This window comes from Crocodylus siamensis, chromosome 1, assembly GCF_052110815.1.
Source record: "Crocodylus siamensis isolate JL-2025a chromosome 1, ASM5211081v1, whole genome shotgun sequence".
NCBI lineage: Eukaryota > Metazoa > Chordata > Crocodylia > Crocodylidae > Crocodylus > Crocodylus siamensis.
The window spans coordinates 25,903,301-25,923,661 of NC_143395.1; the positions used below are offsets into that span (position 1 = coordinate 25,903,301).

Below are 20,361 nucleotides of genomic sequence, written 5' to 3' on the forward strand. Positions count from 1 at the left end.
CGCCGGCTGAAGCGCGGAGCGGGCTATGGGCAGCGGCAGCAGCCGGCGGAGGAGCCGCGGCGGCGCCCCCGGGAGCCCGGGCCGGGCCGGCGGGAGCCCGGCGGCGGCCGGGGCCGGGGCCGGGGCCGGGGGCGGCAGTCCCGGCGCGCAGGACGCGGCGGCGGAGGACGCGGACTGGCGGCTGCTGCAGGAGGTGCTGGCGGAGTGCGAGGAGGCGGCCGCGCCCGCCCTGCCCGCGGCCCAGCCGGTAGGTGCCCCGCGCCAGCCCGGCCCCGCCCAGCCCTGTCACCCACGGGCTGCTGTGGAGCCGAAGCGCCTTCGTGTGCCCCTGGCAAAGCCCCCGCCCGCAGCCTCCTCGCGCCCGCCCGCCGGGCAGCGCGCCCCGGCCCCGGCCCCGGCTCCCGGGAGGCAGGAGGCGGCCCCGGGCCCCTTGCCGGGACAGCCGGGACCCGCCCGGACCTCGGCTGAGCTTGTCCTCTGAAAACTCCTTCGGGGTTTCGCAGCCCGCGGGCCGGGTGAGGCGGAGCTTGCCGAGGCAACTCAACTTCTCCAGCCCCTTTTGATGCCACGAGCGCCAGCACCCTTGATGCCGGCTCTGGGGACAGCCCTGTTTTGGCTGGTGATTTAAAAGAGCTGCAAGACCCACCACAAAGATGATAGGGCTGAAGGGAGGGACCCCAAGGAAGGAAATGGCAGGCTTCCCCTGTGGCTTCCACAGCAGATACAGCTGGGCTTCGTGCCATGAGAGATGGTCTCTCTCTTTAAAAGATCTTCATTTCCATTGTCAAACTACTCTATTTCCAAGGGAGCATGATAAGGTTGATATAAAGTACATTTTCTGTTAGGAAACTTGGCCAGGATCACCATGGAAACTTTATATATAAGTCCTATTAAAAGACAGCCTTCAAACTAAAACCTTGTTTTGGCAGAGCAAGTTTTAGATGTGGAAAAAAACAGAGCTCTTGTGGTTTCATGCGCTTTCATGGCTTGACTAACTCAAAAACACCCCTATTATAAGATTCAGAGCTTGGTGAGCAGTTTCTCTATGTGAGCCACCCCACCAACTTCACTGCTTTAAGCTTTACTCATTTGAGTAAGAGTTGGATGAAATGGATGTACATTTTTGTTCCATCATTGTGCTGGAATATTAATGTTAGTATTTTCAAAAAGGATCAAACCAACCCAGCTGAACATGGCCAAGTCAGGATAGGATCAGTATTTTTAAATGGCTGTACTTTAAAATGTGGTCTGTTCTTATTAAGAACCCAACAGATTCATAAATTATAGCAAGCTATGGCTGGTAGGCAATAAAAGGTTTTCTTTCTACAAAAATAAGTATGGCAAAGTTAAACTGTAAGAGCATGGTTTAGTGAAATGCTAAGAACTGGCAAACCACAACAGTGCAAGCAATGCTGAAATAGCTGAGATCACTCGGTTGTGCTTAGCTGAGGAGAGCACACACCAGTTATGTGGTGCCGTCCACTAACTTGAGGCATTTAGAAATCTCTTTGTCCAGCTGCTGCTAAAACACTCGGCTGAATGGAGTTTTGTTCATACCTTCCTTGGTTTCAAGCTGTCTAGAGACCCAGTCTGTGGAAAATGAGGTTCACCAAGAGACCACAAATGGGTGGCATGTAGCCCATGAACAGTACAACAAGCTACCACAACTCCAGAGGTGGTAGCTAGCAGGGCCAGACACAGGCATGGGTGAATTGGGTGGCTGCCTGGGGCCCAAACAGAAAGGGGGCCCAAAAATGGTAATTTTAAATTTATTATTATCATTATGTCTGGCAAAGGGGGGCCCGATACTAAAAGTTCGCCCAGGGCCACCAGGAGTCTAGGTACGGTGCTGGTGGCCAGCATAGACAGGGCTGTTCCAAGGGCTTTCCAGCCATATTCATCTAACTCAGTTGTGCTAATACAATTGAAGAAAGCACCCATTCCTTTCGAGACAAACTGTTTGAAGGAAGATAAAATATCACCACCAGCAGTTTCCAAAGAAGTGGAAGAAAATCTCTGGTTAGATTTGTAGGTTTTTCCATCCTTTGAGGCTATTCTTTAATTGATACTGTTGCAGCCATCCTAAATCTGAAGTAACAGGACTCCAGTCAAAGACCATCATGGACTTACCCATCTAGATCTTCAGGGTCCAAGAAATCAGACAGCCTGAGAGAAAAGACCAAGTGAAACTATTTAAAAGCAAAAGAAAAAATGCAGTTACTTAGGCTGTGTAGGTGTTCAGCTCATCATACAAAGTGCACTCCTGCTCCACTCTTTTGCTGGCCATATAATAAGTCTGGAAAAGATGATTATGTTTGCTTAACTGAGAATACATTTTATTGCTCTTCTTCAGAGCTTTTGAAGGCAGCTTCTCATGATCTTGTTGGCTACTCCTCCATTAATGAGTTCTTCCCATCAAAGAATGGTAACTCCTGTGACTTCCCCTACTTATAGCAAACTAAGGGAAGAAAAGGGATTAGGTAATAAAGACAGAAAAAGGTTCATAATCATACAGAGCAATGGTCACCAACCAGTCGATCCCAATCATGGAGTCTCTGACAGTCTATCTCAGTTTGTCAGAGGCTCCACGATCCGTAGCAGCAGGATGCACATGGCTGGGCTGAGCCATGCCCCCTGCCCCCTGCCACCTGGGCTGGGCTGGGTGAGTGGGGTCAGAGCCCAGGCAGCTTGTTGGGGGGGAGGGCGGGGCCATGCTCTCTGTAACTCGGTGTCATCCATGTACTTGACCAGTGAGCTCTTCACTCTCACATCCAAATAATTGATCCTGGGGTGCCAAAAAATGATGTTCATCATAAAAGGTTAGAGACCACTGATATAGGGCATATGGTATTTGCACATGTAGGGTTTAAATAGAGCAAGATAGTGATGGAAGTGAGAGAATGGGGGTGAAAAAGACATTACAGCAGAAAAGTAAGCTGAAGTCAGACAAGCAAATGCTGTCCCTTCAACCTGGAGGCAAGGCAGGACCGAACTTGGGTTGAGTAGGTGCATAGGGCAATCCAGGATTTTAAAAAGAGGTGTGGGAGCAGTGACTGGCACTGCAGGGGTGGCTGCACTCCCACTCCCATCCTTCCCTCTCAACTGGGGCAGGCTGACCATGCATCTGGGGACTTTTTAAAAAAGTCTCTGAATCAGGTAAAATTCCCCCTTCCTCTTCTGGCACCCAGTCACTTCTCCTTAATGCTCAGCAGCACTTCCCTTCCCATTCTTATTCTCAGCCTCTCTACTTACAGGAAGGGAACCTGCTTGCCCACCACAGTCCCAGCTGCTCCTGCCCTGTTCTAGCTAGGGCTGTGGGGAGTGGCTGCATGGAGAACTGAGCTTAGCCAGGGATAGCAGCGGTAGCAGGTGGGCTCCCACTGCCGGCACCTGCCTGCAACGGCCACTGTCCCTGGCTGAGCCTGGCTCCCCATGTAATCCCACTGAAGTGGGACAGGAGTGGCTCTGGAGCTCTCCCTGCCCCTGGGGCAGTTGGAGACAGTGGCAGCAGTGGGTGAGCAGAGGAGAGGAGGGAGGTGCCACTCAGCATGGAGGGGAAGGAAGGAGGTCCTAGGGGCGGGGGAATTCTTACTTGGGGACTTTAAAAAGTCCTTAGCACTGCTTCCTCTGCCTGGTTTGAAATTAAGGTATGACCATGCAACTGCATCCCCTCTGGATCCACTCCTGGGGAGGTTGAGAGAAGAGAGACTTCTGCCATGTGGTAGGGGGAAATTTGCCTTGACAAGAACTTGACTACTGAGGCATGTATTTCCTAGCTATACCTTGGCAAAGGTATACCTGGCATCAGTGGCTGCATGTGAGCCTCAGTTAGTTTTTTTAATTGACAGAAACTTGGAAGCACTACCCTATGGACCAGGCAGATGCTGAGAAAAAAAAGAAAGAAACTGCTATTTTTTAAAAGTTTATCAAACTTAGGTGCCCTAGTTAATGCTTAGCACTTACAAGTGGTTTTCTCTTAGTTGTTTCAAAGCACTTCTCCAATATGTCCTGGTGCCCTCAGTCAGATTAGACAGATGGGGAATCTGAGGCCAGCAGCAGTCTGGAATAGACTCTGTAGCAATCACCAGATTCAATAATCATAGCCATACAGGCTGTTTACAGACGTTTAAAAAATGTACTTTACCAAAAGAAGCAGCATGTTACTTTGACCCAGCTCCGCAGTGTCTGTATAGATTGGGTGCTTCAGCAGGTCTTTTTGGCTCCTTTATCTAAAGCTGATTCAATCAGTTATTAGATAAAGGTGTCAAAAAAGCCCCACTAAAGTGCCCAATGTATACAGACGTTGGACAAGCTGCGTCCAACTAATGCACTGCCTCTTCTCGCCATGTGCTGGGCTTGGTGTGGGAGTCCACCAAGTTTAAAATAAAACACCAGTTTTTTGTTCCTTTTTTTAACATCTGTAAGCAGCCACAGTGAATGAGAAGAACTAGATAAGTTGTACTGTGAAGCAGTAGATGACCTCTGCACACCCCCTGTGTTTGCCTCTGACTAACTAGCTGAACTGAGAGACCATCTCCCAATTCCCACCTCTGTATCCTAGTAAAGGAGCATCTCCAAATGACAACTCTATCACCAAACCCCCAGTTGTACTGACCACCTATTCCCTTTAGACCCTGAACTACACTCACAGTGTTAAACATTCATTTTTTTAAATCTCAGCACTCCTTTGTCCACAACTATTACACTGAGGATTTTGTCTCACTTTTCTTTGCTCAAGTCAAAGAGAATATTTGTGGTTTTGCAAATTGTGCCATATTACAGTACATTGCAGTGGCTCTCCTTGGAAACAAGAAAGGACTGGTGATACCATAGCCTTATTTATCACCCTTCATAGGATGTCAGTGTTTTTGTTAGGTTTTTCTGCAGTGCTGTAGCTCCTGCTGAATACAGACAGAAAATGATTACTTAACTGCATCATCCTACATGCACAGAGGTAGTTTTAACAGTGTTAGTGTGAAGTCAGGCAGAAGGTAGGACAAGGTGCCACCTCAGAGACTAACTGGTTCAGAGAAGCATGACCTTTCATAGGCAGCACCTTACATTGTCTGATGCTGTGAAAACTCTGAACCAGTTAATCTCTAAGGGTGTCTTTACACATGCTCCATTGGGGGGCGCGTTTTAATTAGAGCAGCACTCGGGAAGCGCTTTAATTAAAACATCCAGAGTCTCATGTATTCAGTGTCCCATGCTTCAAAATGACAGTGGGGGCACTTTAATTAAGCTCATTCAACAAGCTTTAGTTAAAGCGCCCCCACCACCATTTTGAAATGTGGGGATGCTGACGCCGAGGGTGCTGGAGCAGTTGAGTTAGAATGATCCAGCAGACTCGATTAATCAAGTCTGCTCTGATACGTTCTAATTCGAATGCATTGGAGCAGGCGCTGGGCATGTGTATAGGTGTCCCAAGGCAGCGATTTTCAACAGGGGTGCCACAGCACAGATCCCATTAGGCGTGCCATGCTGCCTGGTCCCTGTGTGAGGAAGTAAATGCTTTCTCCCCTCTATCCAGTGCCCTGCATTTGTCCCAGTTACTCAGTGGAGCTTGCAGCTGCTCCTCTAGGGACTACCGATGCCCTCCCTCACCCCCTGGCAGCCTGTGTCAGCTACCCCCATGCTCCCAGCAGTGTACTCTGCTGTGGGTGGATGAAGGGGCAGACATGGGACCAGAGCTACATTTTGAAACCCACCTCCCACCACTTCTGCCACCCTACTGGGACCGGTGAGAGGAGCCATGGGGGTGGTCATCAGTGTGTGAGACCCTGCAGGAGCAGCTTCAGTGACGGGGTCTGCCCCATCAGGTGCAGACGGGAGGGGGGTGGTGAGGGGAACAAACAATGGAAAGAGCAGGACATGGTAGGGTTAGGTTCTGCCCTTGCTGCCTTCACATGGCACCAGCTAGATCAGTGGTTCTTAACCTTCTTTGGCCACATAAATGAAGTTATGTAGGAGCACCTTGAGGTTCAAAAATTTGAGAACCACTGTTCTAAGGTGACATCCTGCCCTATCTTCAATGCTCCTACCTGCAATAACACATATGTAAAACATGTAATGAATAATAAACATATTTCAAATAATTTTAATGCATCTTTTTAAAATCGGGTTTGGTAAGAAAGGCATTGCCTGTTTTTTACATCCAGATAAATGCTCTTTTAGTAGATTAGTGTGAAACAGTGTCACCTTGTGGTCGGTTAGCTTATTCTTGATTACGTCTTTTATTTCATACGGGAAGTCTAGAAGAAGATTCCTCATTGTTTAAATATGTGTGTGTGTGCATAGACATGCTTTTTAATATCATACCAAATTAGTTTCAAACAGAAATTACAATAGCATTACTTTTCTACTCTTGCTGAATTATGTTTCATGGTGAAAATAATTTACTTTTTGATTCAGTGCTATTAAAAGTTGGTTTTTAGCATTTCTAAGAAATGCTATTAATGCTCAAAAGAAATCTCGAGACAAGTCATTCTCATTCCATATTCATAAGACTAGAATATGTCCCGTAAGGGAACACTGGCTGGGAGAGGAACTGGATGACCTAATCAGTAGGTCTTTACCAGACCTAACATCTGTGATTCTGAAAGCTCCTAGCTGGGAGGGAAAAGTCTGATGAAAAATCCAAAGAAATTCAGATTCTCAAACTGTGTAGCTCCAGGTTGGTATTTGGGTATTTCCAAGCTCAGTGTCACTCTGTCTTTCTCACCCCCACACCCTCAATGGATCCCAAACTAGTATTTTTTATAAAAGTCTGAAACATCACCAACCAGTCCAGGAAACAGTGACTTGAGCTGAAATCTTAACCAGTAACAATGCCACTTTTAAAGAGCTGATGCACTAGGTTGCCTGATACTGAATAGTAGTAAATAGGTTTAGCTGCCACTCATTAGGGCAGCAGTTGCCAGTTGCTATGGTAATTAATTGGGTCAGCTGACTGCCAGGGGGCAGGGCCTGGCCTTTATAAACAGAGGAGGCTAAGGCCAGGGCCAGTTCTCTTCTGGCAGTCTGAGGAGCAGCAGTGCAGCGCAGCAGGCTGAGTCTACATGACAAGATGGGGGGAGAGAACCCTGACAGGAGTGTATGTTATAGCCAGGAGGCTTATTTTGTGTCTCAGCTGGTAGGCTTGTGGTCTTGAGTTTCTATTTGGGGTGTGTGAGTAACACCGGAGGACTGGGTGAGGCTGTGGGGGTGGAGGAGGCCTCAGGGGAGCTCCCTGGTGGAGGGGGAGTTGCTGGTGCCACAGGGTGCTGTGTTGTGGGGGTGTCCTGACCCTGGCCCAGTGTGGGCAGCTTTGGGAGGAGCTCAGTGTAGGCAGAAACCCAGTGGGGCGTAGGCCCAGGAAGGTGAGTCTGAGCTAGTGGGGTATCCTGACCTCAGCCCAGTGGGGGTGATATCGGGACAAGCCCCAATTGGGAAGAGCCCCAGTGGGGCATAGGCCCAAGAAGGTGGGTCTGGGGGCCAGGTGAGGCTAAGGCTGCCTGAGCCCCAACCTTGGGAAGCCCGAGTCAGGCACAGGAGGCCCCAGTGTGGATGGGGGAGGAGTGCGAGGCACAGACCTCAGTAGGGCACTATCTGTGCAAGAGAAGCACCGGTTGGGGACAAGTGTGTGGGAGCGCGGCGTGTACATTGAGCAGGCCCTGGGAGAGGGCATGGATATTGGAGCAGGCCCCAGGAGAGGGGGGAATAAAGGGCATCAAGTAGGGTCCCGGCATCGTAAGGCGGGCACCATGCCACAGTGGGCAGGAAGGCAGCCTCCCATTAATAATATAAGATCAAGACGTGGTGGGCGAGACGGGGTGCATTCAAGACCCAAGTTGGCACAGGTAGGTGAGGTCACAGCACCCCTAGGGGCCGTCGTGCCACACTGATGTCATCTGCAAAGCCCAGCTGTGCTGCACTCTAGTTAAAACTGGTAGTATGCTCAAGGTAGCATACCCAGCTGCATAGGTAATTTGTTTTCTACCAGTATCACTTTCTCACCTTGACTAAGAGTGTGGTTCATTTTGCTGTCCCTGAAACTGATTGCTGATCTAAAGCAAAACTAGAGAGTAGAGTCCTTAGGAGACTCCTTAAAATGTTTTGAAGGTTTTTGGCAGAAAAGAAGGGATAATCTGTGACCTCCCTGTATTCCTCTTTATATTCTGAGCAACACATCCTCCAGGGTCTATCGCTAACACTCCCCAGTTGCTCCACTGATATTGCTGAAGATGGGTGGGAAGTGTTCCCAGAGGCCATGAGTGCCCTCCTTACTGTCTGGGATTCAGCTTGGCCATAATCCACGTTGGCCCAGCTGGTCACACATTAGGCCAGATTTCCTACTGCAATAGTTATACTAACTTCAGAGGAGTTCTACTACACAATGTGTCTGATGTACTGAGTCATAATGATTTCTATGCCAAAACCTCCTTCCTAAGCTGAAAATAGAATGGAAAAAAACAAGGAGGAGACTCACTGGGGTCTGGATGAGTAATAAAAAGATGGCTGTAAACTGCAGTAATGAGATGCTGAATTTACTTAACTTTTCATTGTCCTGTTTGCAGGAAGCAGGCCTCACTCACAACCCTGTGATATTTCAGTTAGCTGTAGGATGGGGAGGCCTGTGTAATGTGCATCATCTTAACCCATATAAACACAGACACAAATTATCTGCTGCATTTGCAGCATATATCACCTCTAATGTGAGCACCCTGGGATGTGATTAGTTTTCATTATGCCTGTTCTATGCCATACACTGTGTGACAGCTCATGCCATGTCCTGATCTTCTGCTAAAATCACTTTAACCAGGTCATTACAAATCTCCATTATTTGCTCATCTTGAGTCAATGGAGAGCAGAGTCAAAGGACAGAACTGGGAAAGTGTGAACTGTAGTTTGCTTTCTTCTCTTTTCACTCTCCCATAGTTTTCCTTGATGCAATAGATGAACAGTTGGTAGATGCCTACATACTCCAAAAAACATTTCTCTTGAGAAACAAGTACTGTTGCTAGAAGATCCTCATAGAGGTAGGATCTAATTTTGCAGTGAGCGGCAAGTTCTGCTAACTCAGTCCTCATGACTAATTGATTTTCTCCTCTGCCCACATAACAATATATCTCACAATGTGGAAGAGACAGCCACAGGAAAAACATCCATTGTATAATTTAAACACCCCACACCCTCCTCCCTCAGGAAAGTGCTGGGATGGAAGACCCCTGGCTATGTTCTTGCTGTGATGAGAGTTGTAACACTGACAGCTGCTGGAAGTGTGCATCTCCATTTGGTGTTGATGGATCCTACTGTCACTGGAATGCAGGGCTTATGGTGTGTGCACTGCTGTGGACTGGGATCAGGTTCATCGCTGCTGGTAGAGGGTGGTGAAAGTTTCAACTGTGTTACAGTGGGTTTGCAGCATAAGGAGACCAGTGTTGCCTTCCCTCAGAGGCAACAGCAAAGGATGACAGTGTTTTCTCTCCATCATGGAAAAGGGAGGGGGATTCATAGGACAGCTTAGGCAGATGTTTGTCTTGGGGTGATTTAGACCAGGGCTGTCCAATTTCTGAGTGGCCATGAGCCCTAGCCCCCCAGCCACGTACCATATGGGCTGCACACCCCCGCCTGCCCCTCAAGCCATGTGCCACATGGACCCAGTACCACTGCACGCTTATGGTGCCCACATGCTATGCTGCATAGGTGCTACCCTTTGCCATGCCATGATGTCAGCACCCTGCACTGAACCATAGTGGGGCTCCCACCCCCCACAAGTGGCCCCAGGTCCTGCCAAACCCTGAGTTGTGGGCTCCTTCAGCCCCACAGACTGTCTGCTGTCCCCAGGGGCAGGAAATAGAAGCAGGAGGAGGGAGGGGGCCCAGGAGACCCCAACAGCATCAGCAGAACAATGCAGGGAGTGGGGGTAGACTAGGAGCCCTACCTTCCCTGAAGTTGCTTGGGCTGTTTGGCAAGATGAACAAGGTCATTTGTGTACAAAGGTAACTATGGATTTGCTGATGTTTTATTTTGCATAGACTAACCCTGTGACATTTGTTCTTTTCAAGGCCATAACAAGAAGCACACCAGACCTAGAGAAAAGCAACTTCACCAATGAGTAAGTAGTGCATGAGTATTTATGTTTTTCAGACAGCACACTTCCCTTTTACAGGTGACAATTTTTGTTACTATTTCACTAATCAGCTTCATAGCCTGTATGTTGCATGTCTCAGGATAGAGTAGGCCCTTTCTTTGTTCTCTACTCCATTATGGCTGTGTCTATATGAGATGCTGACTGCACAGTCATTACTGCAGTCATTTAGTACTTGTATAAACAAGTGGTGGGGCAGTACTTATTTATACAAATACTACTAATTGACTGAACAGGTACTAAATGACTGTGTAGTAATTGGACTTATTGCACAGTAGCATCGCTGAACAACTTTTAGGTGATGCTGACTATGCAGTAGTGTCGTGTCATGTCATGCTTCCTGCCACATGATGTTGCTGCGCAGTAGTAAACGAGCTACTGCACAGTTAGTGTCTCATATAGACATGGCGTATGGAAGAAAGGATAGATACCCACAGTGCAGGTGTAGGAGTGCTGTATGCACAGGCTTCTCTGGTCCATCTGGTGGCCAAAGCAAACATTTACTCGCATCAGCACTGTTGGCTGGGTGCAGACTGCAGCAAACAATACTTGCAGGAAGGCAAGGATGGGCAAAGGATTTTCAGTGGCTCTCAGGTGAGCTGAGCCACCTCGTCATCACACTTCCAGCAGGGTTACTTCTTTCATCTTCATATTTATTCCCTCAGTTGCACAGTTACAGAGAAGATACTCAGTGTTTTGGCTCAAGCAGCTGGGATGTACAAAGAAGGCTGGCTGGAATAAACTTGTGGGTGTCTGCAGAGCAGGAGAGGAGAGGAAGAATGAAATAGTATTTCCGTTAGCAAAAATGCAGTCTGCTCCATTACGACAGCCTTCAGGGAAGAGCCCTGGAAATAAGTCAAATGTGTGTTTTAATGGGACCCTGATGAAACTGAAAGGCCTCAATATCTCACCCTCTCTCCCCAAACAGTATGGGTTTTTATTTTAAGTCCTCTCCATTTTTTAAGCAGCCTCATTTCTCTAGACTGATCTAGAATCCTTGTGAACTGAAAACCCAGGCTGTCAGACTGTGTCACCTACTCTGAATGAACACTACTGATGGATGTGACAAGAGGAGCTCACCTGCTAGTGAAACCTTTTTTCCTGCCCTGGGTTCAGCAGCTCTTTCTTTTGAGTCAGCAGGAAATTGAAATGGATTAGAGTCTTCCTCTCTGAAGTGTTCAGGGAGCCACGTTCTCTTCCACTTCCCTCTCCAGAGATCAGGGACAAGGCAGAAAGTTCATGCAGGAGTCCTCAATGCAAATAATTTCTGAGATCTTCCAGCACCCTTGCTGCCCTGTGCCCTACCTTCACAATGCTTTACTTTGTCCTTTGTCATCTGATTTGTCTTGGAATGGTTGCTAAACCTTTAAGAGACCTGTCCTGGCAAAGATTCAGTCTAAATATTCCCAAGTGGAGCTTAGAAGCTACAGGCTCTAGCTAATCCATACCATTTTAAGCCTCTGGCAGAAAAGTGCTTCTCTCTCATATTTTTAATTGCAAAAAAGATCACTGAAGTTTCAATACATAAAATGGCTTATTGTGGAAAATTCTCCTAAAGGAAAATCTAGAGAATCTTTGGGTGATATGGAGAGATGGGTGAAATATGTAACAGCTGCATGTCTGTGATGGAAAAATTAGGGCCTTACATGTACTAGACCACTGTCTCTGCTCTACCAGTTTTAGGAAGCCTTAAGCTGATAGAAAGTAAATTATATTTTCACCTACCCTAGTATCTTTGAACCTGCTGCAGCAGCATTTAGACTGTTTTCCTGTTCCCCTTCTACAGCTGACATTAGCCAGTTAAATATGTCTACTTCTTTCTTTTTTTCTGAAGTCATTCTACTCAGCTCATGGATGGTTTTTGTTTCTGTTCTTTACATTCCCTCCAAACTGTCAATATGTTTTGGTAAGAAGGCATCTATGCCTGATGGAGCTGCATTGGTCCCCCACCCCCCCAGCCCTTCCATTTTTTAAAAAACCTGCTACACTGCAAACTTCTTTATATGCTTTCCCCCCTTCAACATTACTGCTCTTCAGATTTATCCATCCCATTGAGCAGCTGTATTTTGTATTACTTTCTCCCAGATGTGTTGATCTAGTCTTTTCCAGGACAGAATATGTAATAGTTATCAATTAGATTGAATAGACAGAACACAAGACTGCCTGAAAGCAGCTGCGCTTCCCTCATTTTCACACCTGGCCCTGGTGGGAGCACCTGGGGGCCTGCTCTAACATCTGCCATCATTTCAGTATTGGGCACAGTGCAGTTCTGTTCCACCATGCCCTCTACACACCATGTCCAGCACCTAGAACATCTCTCTCGTTTACCCATGTGGCTGGTGCAGACTGGTTGTTAGTGCTCTCTTCTAGCAAAGAGTTCCCTTACATAAGAAAAACCCTCTGTTAGCTATCACTGGCTATTTTAGGCAACTCTAAGTAGACCAGACAATTCAGCTATTTAGGTTTTCAAATAATATCTGCAGGACCATATTATACTTCTCTGGAACCCTATAGGTTTCATCCCTATTGTATTCTCCAGAAGTTTTCACACTGAGGGAGGTAAATACAGTAAAGACTAAGCAGCTTCTTGTCTTTTCCAGGCAATCATCCCCTCCCTTCATTAGTTTTCAGTTCAGTCCTGGTTGTTCATTGGATGTGAGCATGTGACTTTTTAAGTTGACAGTAAGTTTGGTTTTTCATTAAGTTTGGTTTATACTAAAAGAGATTTTCTGTCACCCTTAAGTCACTGCTGAAGGCCAAGATACCAGGAATAATTAGGGGGAAAAATACTATGTAAAGAGTGAGATAAACAGTGAACCTTTTGTGAGTCTTCAAATGGAGTCTTAGAAATCTTGCCTGGGGCTCTATTCCTGATCCATCATTCAACATTAATACAAACCTAGTGGAGGGCCTGTTGCATGGGGGGATGTAATCAATACATCATGTGCCAGTTGTAGGCTTAAGTTGGATTTCTACATTTCCTTTTTACAACTGTTGCAAAGTATTTGTACCTTTTGGTTGCTACATGTTTCCATCTTCTGGGCATTGATTTCAAGCATTTTCCCAGACTAATTACTGCATGAAAATCCAATTATTTCCACTCTGTCAAAAGAAGGAAACTGAATGGAGGAATCAGCTGAAGCCTCTGCTTGCTAAATACAGATTGCAACCATCTATGGCTCTGCCAATGTGCCTTATGAGTAAATTGCCTTTCTTTTCAGAAACCCACATGATGTCATACCAGTTGATCACCAGCTGGTCTACACAGGAAGCACAAGATTTGAATGGGCCTCCCAGGCCACTGAGTCCAATTCCCTGTATTCACAAGCAAACATTTACCAGGGATCCCTAAAAAAATTTCCACTCTTTATGGACCATAAAGCACAAAACCAGAAACACCAAGAATGCCCTACAGCAAGCCACAAGTAGAAGCAGGGGAGACAAAGGCATTGCCAGTGCCATGCCACTTTGATGGTAAAGAAGTAATTGGTTAATGTATGCATAGAGCATCCTAGGGCGAGGATAACTCCGCATGCTACAGAAGAATGTACACTACCCCTCCATGCTGAAAACTGCTTCTAGGTAACCATGAAACAACTGCTCATGAGGTATACATGCCTCCCAGGGATACCATGCATGTGTTCAATACTGCCTATTTTGAAAACTGAATATAGTCTAGTGTTAGAGAAGAATTCTTAGGTTTGTTCACTTATGATTCTCATCAATGCATCCTACCTGGTTCTGACTACTCAGCATGCAAGCTTCCCATATGATTTTAGTTGGCAGATGCAATTGGTACACCATTCAATTTTATCCTCACAGGACTTCAGGAAGTCTACAGACACTAGTTAATGAGTCTTGGAATGGCACCATGCCATTTGATATCTCTTCCCTACTCAGGAACCAAGTACATAAAAATGTGAAGAAATTGTCTCTTTCCTTTTGTTTTTTCCCCACCATTGGAGTCACAAAAACTAGCCTCACCAAAACCCACATTACACTGAATGAAGCAGAAGGAGGAAACAGTTTAATGACCCCCCCCAAGGAAGCATACTTGTATTGCTGTTATATAACATTTATATGAATGACCAACCAACTGATTTGGAAACAACATGTTTTGTCTATGCAGACAATCTGTGCATAACAGCCCAAAACACTGGCTTTGACCATGTTGAAAAATCTCTGAGGCACTAATTGGCCTAACCTCATACTACATTGAAAACCAATTACATACCAACCCAGTGAAAACACAAGTATGTGCCTTCCACCTGAAAAACCATGAGGCCAACCACCAGCTTAACACATTACATGTTGCGGGACCCCACTGTCTGACTGTTCAAACCCAGTTTACCTTGGAGTCACCCTCAGTTGAACTCTGTCATACAAAAAGCACATCATGAAAACAAAAGCAAAGGTGAGCACTCAGAACAACATTTTATATAAGCTCATCAACTTGAAATGGGGAGCTAGCTCCTCAACCACAGAATCATAGAAAATGAGGGCTGGAAGGGGCCTCAGGAGGTATCTACTCCAACCCCTGCTCAAAGCAGGACCATCCCCAACTAGATCATCCCAACCAAAGCTTTGCCCAGCCAGGTCTTAAAACCTGCAAGGATGGAGAATCCACAACCTCTCTGGGTAACCTGTTCCAGTATTCTATTACTCTCCTAGTGAGAAGATTCTTCCTAATATCTAACCTAAACTTTCCTTCCTGCAACTTGAGACCATTGTTCCTTGTTCCATCATCATCAGTCACCACTGAGATCAGTCTAGCTCCATCCTCTTTCAAGCCTCCCCCCTACCTTTCAGGTACAGGTTTCCTTCACCAACCATTGGGGTTAGGTTCCTGAAAGTTTCCATGGTTGGCAAAACTGTGGTTGGCAAGACAAGAGACTTATGGATAAAATGGCAGGTGGTATACTGATGTGTGGACATGGAAAACTGTGGTTACTCAAAACTGTATACTGTGGTAGCCAAAATGGTATATAGTATATTAGGCATGGATACACAAAACTGTGGTTGGCAAAACTGTGGTTGGTGAAGGAAACCTGTAGTTGAAAGCTGCTATTAAACCTCCTCTCAGTCTCCTCTTCTCTAGACTAAATAAGCCCAGTTCTCTTAGCCTCTCCTCAGAAGTGGAGGTACCCCAGCCCCCTCACCATTTTTGTTGCCCTCCACTGGACTCTTCCCAATTTGTCCACATCCTTTCTGTAGTGTGGGGACCCAACACTGAACACACTACTCCAGATGTGGCCTCACCAGTGCTGAACAGAAGGGAATAATCACTTCCCTTGACCTGCTGGCAACACACCTACCAATGCAGGCCAGTATGCCATTAGCTTTCTTGGCAACAAGGGCACACTGCTGGCTCACATTCAGCTTATTGTTCACTGTAACCCCCACATCCTTTTCTGGAGAGCTGCTGCCCACCCAGTCAGCCCCCGAACTGTACCAGTGCATGGGATTGTTCTGTCCTAAGTGCAGGACTTGGCACTTGTACTTATTGAATCTCATGAGATTTCTATTGGCCCAGTCCTCCAATTTGTCTAGGTCACTCTAAATCAGTGGCGGGCAAGATTTGACCCATCAGGCCATTCTATCTGGCCTGAGGGGCCCCTAAAATATTTAGAAAATTTATATTAATCTGCTCCTGGCTGCCTGTCAAAGATGACAGGAGCCAGAGGCAGTAGGACCCAGAGGAAGCCAGCGGGACTCAGAAGCAAGGCCAGTCCAGCCCCACTCCACCCCCAGGCCCCTCCCACCCCATCTCCCCACACACCCAGAAGCCTTTGCCTGCTGCAGCTTTCACTGCTTCCCTGCCCTCCCACCTGCCACTCCAGCACCATGTGGCCCCCGGCTGCATTGCCAGACTGCGGGAGCACAAGGCCCGTGCTGGTACTCTGGGGGGGCCAAGAGCAGGAGAGGTGTGTGTGTGTAGGAATCACATCAGTCTACTCCCTCAGCACCCTCGGGTACATCCCATCTGGCCCCACGGACTTGTGTATGTCCAGCTTTTCTAAATAGTCCCTAACCTGTCCTTTTGCCACTGTTGGCAGCTTACCTCATCCCCAAACTGTGCTGCCCAATGTAGTAATCTGGGAGCTGACCTTGCCTGTGAAGACTGAGGTGAAATAGGCTTTGAGTACTTTATCCTTTCTGCATCCTTTGTCACAAGGTTGCCTCCCCCACTCACTAAGGGATCCAGAATTTCCTGGATCCTCCTCTTGCTACTGGCATACTGGTAGAAACCCTACTTATAGAAACCATCTAAGCCACTGCTCTGGCTCTCAGCTTCTCTGCTGCCAAGTATACATACCCTGTATGAGAGAGATCTATACATGCTAAGCACCTTGACCCCATCCTGAATGATAGCTGCCAATACATCAGAAGATGTCTTGAGCCTACCATCCTAAACAGTGTGTACCTGCTGGCTGGCATCTCTCTGCCTGACATCAGAAGAGTAGTGGCCAGAAGGACAGAACAATGGAGACAAACTGAAGATGTGACACATCTGCTGTATGACCACCCCACAGCACACAAACATCTGAAATCATGCAGGAGCTTCCTCACCAGCACCCAACCTCTCAATACCACATCCAAGGAGACACAACTACAAATGTGGAACAAGAGGCTGAAGAAAATACCTGACACGAAAAAACATGGACATTGCAGTGACCAAGTCTCCCACCATGGGTTTATGAACCACGGCAAAGGTGGCAGTGTCTCAACTGCCTATGCACTTGAGTCGGACACTCCAAGGAGCTAATGAAGAAATGGGGCTATACCATTGGTTCAACCACCTGTGAGTGTGGCACAGAGCCTCACACTATGCAACACCTGCTGCAATGCCCAGTGCTTGAAGGCACATGTATAATGCAAGACCTTGTCAAGTACAATAAGCGAGCATGAGCTTGCATAAAAAAATGGTCAAATGTGGTGTAGAGACATGACAAGAAAACTGAATTAACTACCAGGCCCAGCAAGATGTAACCATAGTCATTGTCAGAATCAGGATCTTAGGGAGGTGTTTGTTCAGCTTCTTGAGAACAAAAACACTTGTAGATTAAACCTTCCTAAGCAGTTCAGTAACTTCTGGGAATAGTCTCAGTACTTCAGACACGTTCATTCCTCTTTGCAGCACTATTGCCATTTTATAAGTAGAGAAATAAAAGCTACAAAACCAATTGATTTGCTCAAGGCTATGGAGAACAATGATATGAGAGCAAGGATTATATAATGTTCTCAGATAAGAATGTTGTTGATGAATTCAATATTGCTTACTAAATTGAGGTGATCTGAAAAATCAGATTAGATTAAAATTAGATTAAAAAACAGAATACACCTTTTATTCTGTTGCAGGTCCCTACTCCCCAAAGAGGCTCCAACAGGCCCCAAAATCATCTGGCAGACTCCTGCAGTCACCTTCTCCCCATTTCTCCTCCCTGTTGGAAGATCCTTTAGGAAGCCCCGTGCCTCTGGCAGGCTTTCTTGGATAACACCCATCTCCAGCTGCAAGGATGGGTCTTTTCTTGTCCCTTACCTTATTTCCCATTCCTGTGCTGCACTGGAGTGACTGAGTCTACAACTCAGAAAACATGTGGGAGAATGAGTTGCATACACCCTACTGGGCTGCACCTGGTCCCTTAGAGCACACAAGGCTATCCTAGTATTACAGGCCCAGGCAGAGGAATTGTGCTGTAAATCACTTAGGTAATTCTATACATGGTATTTAGAGAAATAATTGTTATCTCCAGGTATTGAAGCAATGATTCTGCTGTTAAACAATGGAGCAGCTTCTTTAAGGGAACAGGACCTGTTAGGGAGGGAGCAGGAGATTCCTGACATTCTTGAACACAAGCCTGGAGACCCAGGTGTCTTGCTCCCAGTCTTTCACAGATCTAAGTGATTATAGTCTGTCTCAGAGCTTGGATTTTCTTTTACAGTAACTAGATGTTGTTTTCTTAACCTGCAGATGTCCAGTCCAGCACAACAAGAAGCCTGAGGGGCAGTCCGCGATATCGTATGATTACTCTGAAGAAGAGCTCATGGCGAGTATTGAGCGGGAGTACTGTCGCTGACACCCAGTGCTGTGAACAAGTTTCTAGGGCATATATGGAGCAAAAGCACTGTTGAAGGGGAAAAGGCAAGTGTTATATGAGGGAGAATATTATCTCTCAGAGTGCTGGCAGTGTGGTATGACTTTGAAGCCAGTGAATAAGTTATCTCTGGCATGCACTGGGCAAGATGGCCATTCATGAAGCAACTTCACTGACTGCTGAACAAAAGCAATGCAGTGGAAAAAACCAAGGTCTCATTATTTTCATTTTCCAAACTAATACTTAAAAGCCTGTTTCTAACTAGTACGTGTGTGTGAAGACTTGCTGCATTTTAAAGAATAAGATGTACCTTTCTGAGAGACTACTTTTCCAAGAGATTCAGCAAACCATTTGGTTGCATTTGGCAAGACATTGTAGAACCTTTACCTACACCATCATTGAAGAGTTGTGGGGCAAATTCACTCCTAACGCATGCAATTTGCAGTTCTTTGCATGTGGTCTAAATTTAACCCAACATTTCTTCAATGTTCTCCAACACACACCCTCTCCTCCTTCCCCTCTGCCCCATCTCCCCCGGACCACACACATACACGCACAAGGAGGAAATACATCATCCAAAATGTAAAGGTTCAAATTGCACTCTTTAAGTGGGTGAGGCACTGACATCAAATAATAGGTGCGGGATTTGTTCAAATTGTGGATATCTCCCTGGCTCCTTCTGCTAGCTCCATTCTTCCGAATTGGTGCGGGTCTGAAATAGTCATGAATCCTGTTTCTTGAAAGGGCAAGATTCTTGTCTACCTTCTTACCTACTGTTCACGGACACAGAACCTACATGGAAAGCAGAAAATTGTGACACACACCCAAATTCAGTACTTCATCTTTGCTGCTGTTGGGACAGCCACTTTGAGAAGGGATTTAATGTTATGTAGGACCTTAGTTCACAAATCATTGCTTCTTCACTGGAATTCATTGCTTCTGGTTTATATGTCATTTTGCCATTATGCTTAATCTACAAGGAAAAACACATTTCTCACTGAAGACTGAAAAGTAAAACAAAAAACCTAAATAGCCAAAGATTCACAGGCTTTCAATTGTTACAGACAATGAATCCTTATATTTTTAAGATTTGTTCCTGCATTTTCGCTGGACTGTAATATGATACAAATGTTTAATATCAGAAGTAGAAAAATACCTTATTTCTTTCCTCTGATAATATATAAAACATGCCAGATGAAATTTCAAGGAGAATAAGGCAAACTGATGACATAAATGCTACTGGAAACAGTGGGATACACCTTAGGATGTTAAGGTTTGACCTTGCCTTTGTGCTTGCATATGATATTTGTGAAATAGAAACAAATATATCTATGTTTCACGTACCTATTAATAAAGGCAAAAATGTTGATCTGAGATAGTCAATCTTCTTTCACTCCAACTGTAATTCTTCAGGTTGTCATATCCAAGGATACAAAGACAGAACAAAGTGCACCTTTGAGAATTCTAGCAGAAGGGGTCGCATCAGGCAGCTACAACCTCTACTGATCAGTTGGAAAGGAAATAGTGTTTCAAAAAATAGAACAAGAGCTGGCTTATATACTAGAATGATGGTAGTGATTAGCAGGAAAAGTGATTTTTCCTTCCATTTTATTTCTATTAGCACTTTGGGTAACATTATCCAGTTTATGACAGCCACCTTCCTAGGGCAATATGAATTTGTTCCTAAGACAGAACACATTCCTATTTTTAAAATGCAGCTTGTCTAGCCATTTTTTCTGTCCTCTAAACATACGGGTTACACCATGTATCTCTCCCATCATTTTAGAAATCATCCTCCTGTGAGACAGAAACAGCCTAGGGTGCTGTGGACAGGAGTGACATTTAGAGCAAATCTATTTATACTGACCAAGAAAATGAAATATTCTCCACCTTTGAGTATTCTCCCTAGCCTAGTAAAAACCTTTGACACAAAATTATATAGGACATGCCACACACTGCAAGATTTAAATACACATGAGTGCCTTGTTGGTTACTATAAGCAGTATCTAATTTAAAGAAGAAAAAAACACTTGCTGAGAGGAGAAAAGCAAGGCACACTTCACGTGACCAGCTTCACTCTTGCGATTTGCAGTAGTTTACAAGATTTCTTCGCTGATGTGCACAAACATTAACTGT

At 45.9% G+C, this 20,361-nt stretch overlaps 1 protein-coding gene across 1 annotated transcript; it reads left to right on the top strand.

Moving 5' to 3' along the window:
* Window positions 1-25: 25 nt before the first annotated feature.
* Window positions 26-19,599, top strand: CYS1 (cystin 1). The gene is made up of 3 exons (XM_090032221.1): window positions 26-247; window positions 10,047-10,096; window positions 18,102-19,599. The coding sequence occupies exons 1-3, from the start codon at window positions 26-28 to the stop codon at window positions 18,205-18,207; spliced, it is 378 nt and encodes a 125-aa protein (XP_089888347.1). The 3' UTR covers window positions 18,208-19,599.
* The last annotated feature ends 762 nt before the right edge of the window (window positions 19,600-20,361 follow it).

What these genes read in the sequence shown, in the direction of transcription:
- CYS1 (XM_090032221.1), top strand. Translation starts at nt 26, where the DNA reads ATGGGCAGCGGCAGCAGCCGGCGGAGGAGCCGCGGCGGCGCCCCCGGG. An exon ending in CCCTGCCCGCGGCCCAGCCG is followed by an intron (nt 248 to 10,046) that starts GTAGGTGCCCCG and finishes GTTCTTTTCAAG; the next exon opens with GCCATAACAAGAAGCACACC. An exon ending in AAAAGCAACTTCACCAATGA is followed by an intron (nt 10,097 to 18,101) that starts GTAAGTAGTGCA and finishes CTTAACCTGCAG; the next exon opens with ATGTCCAGTCCAGCACAACA.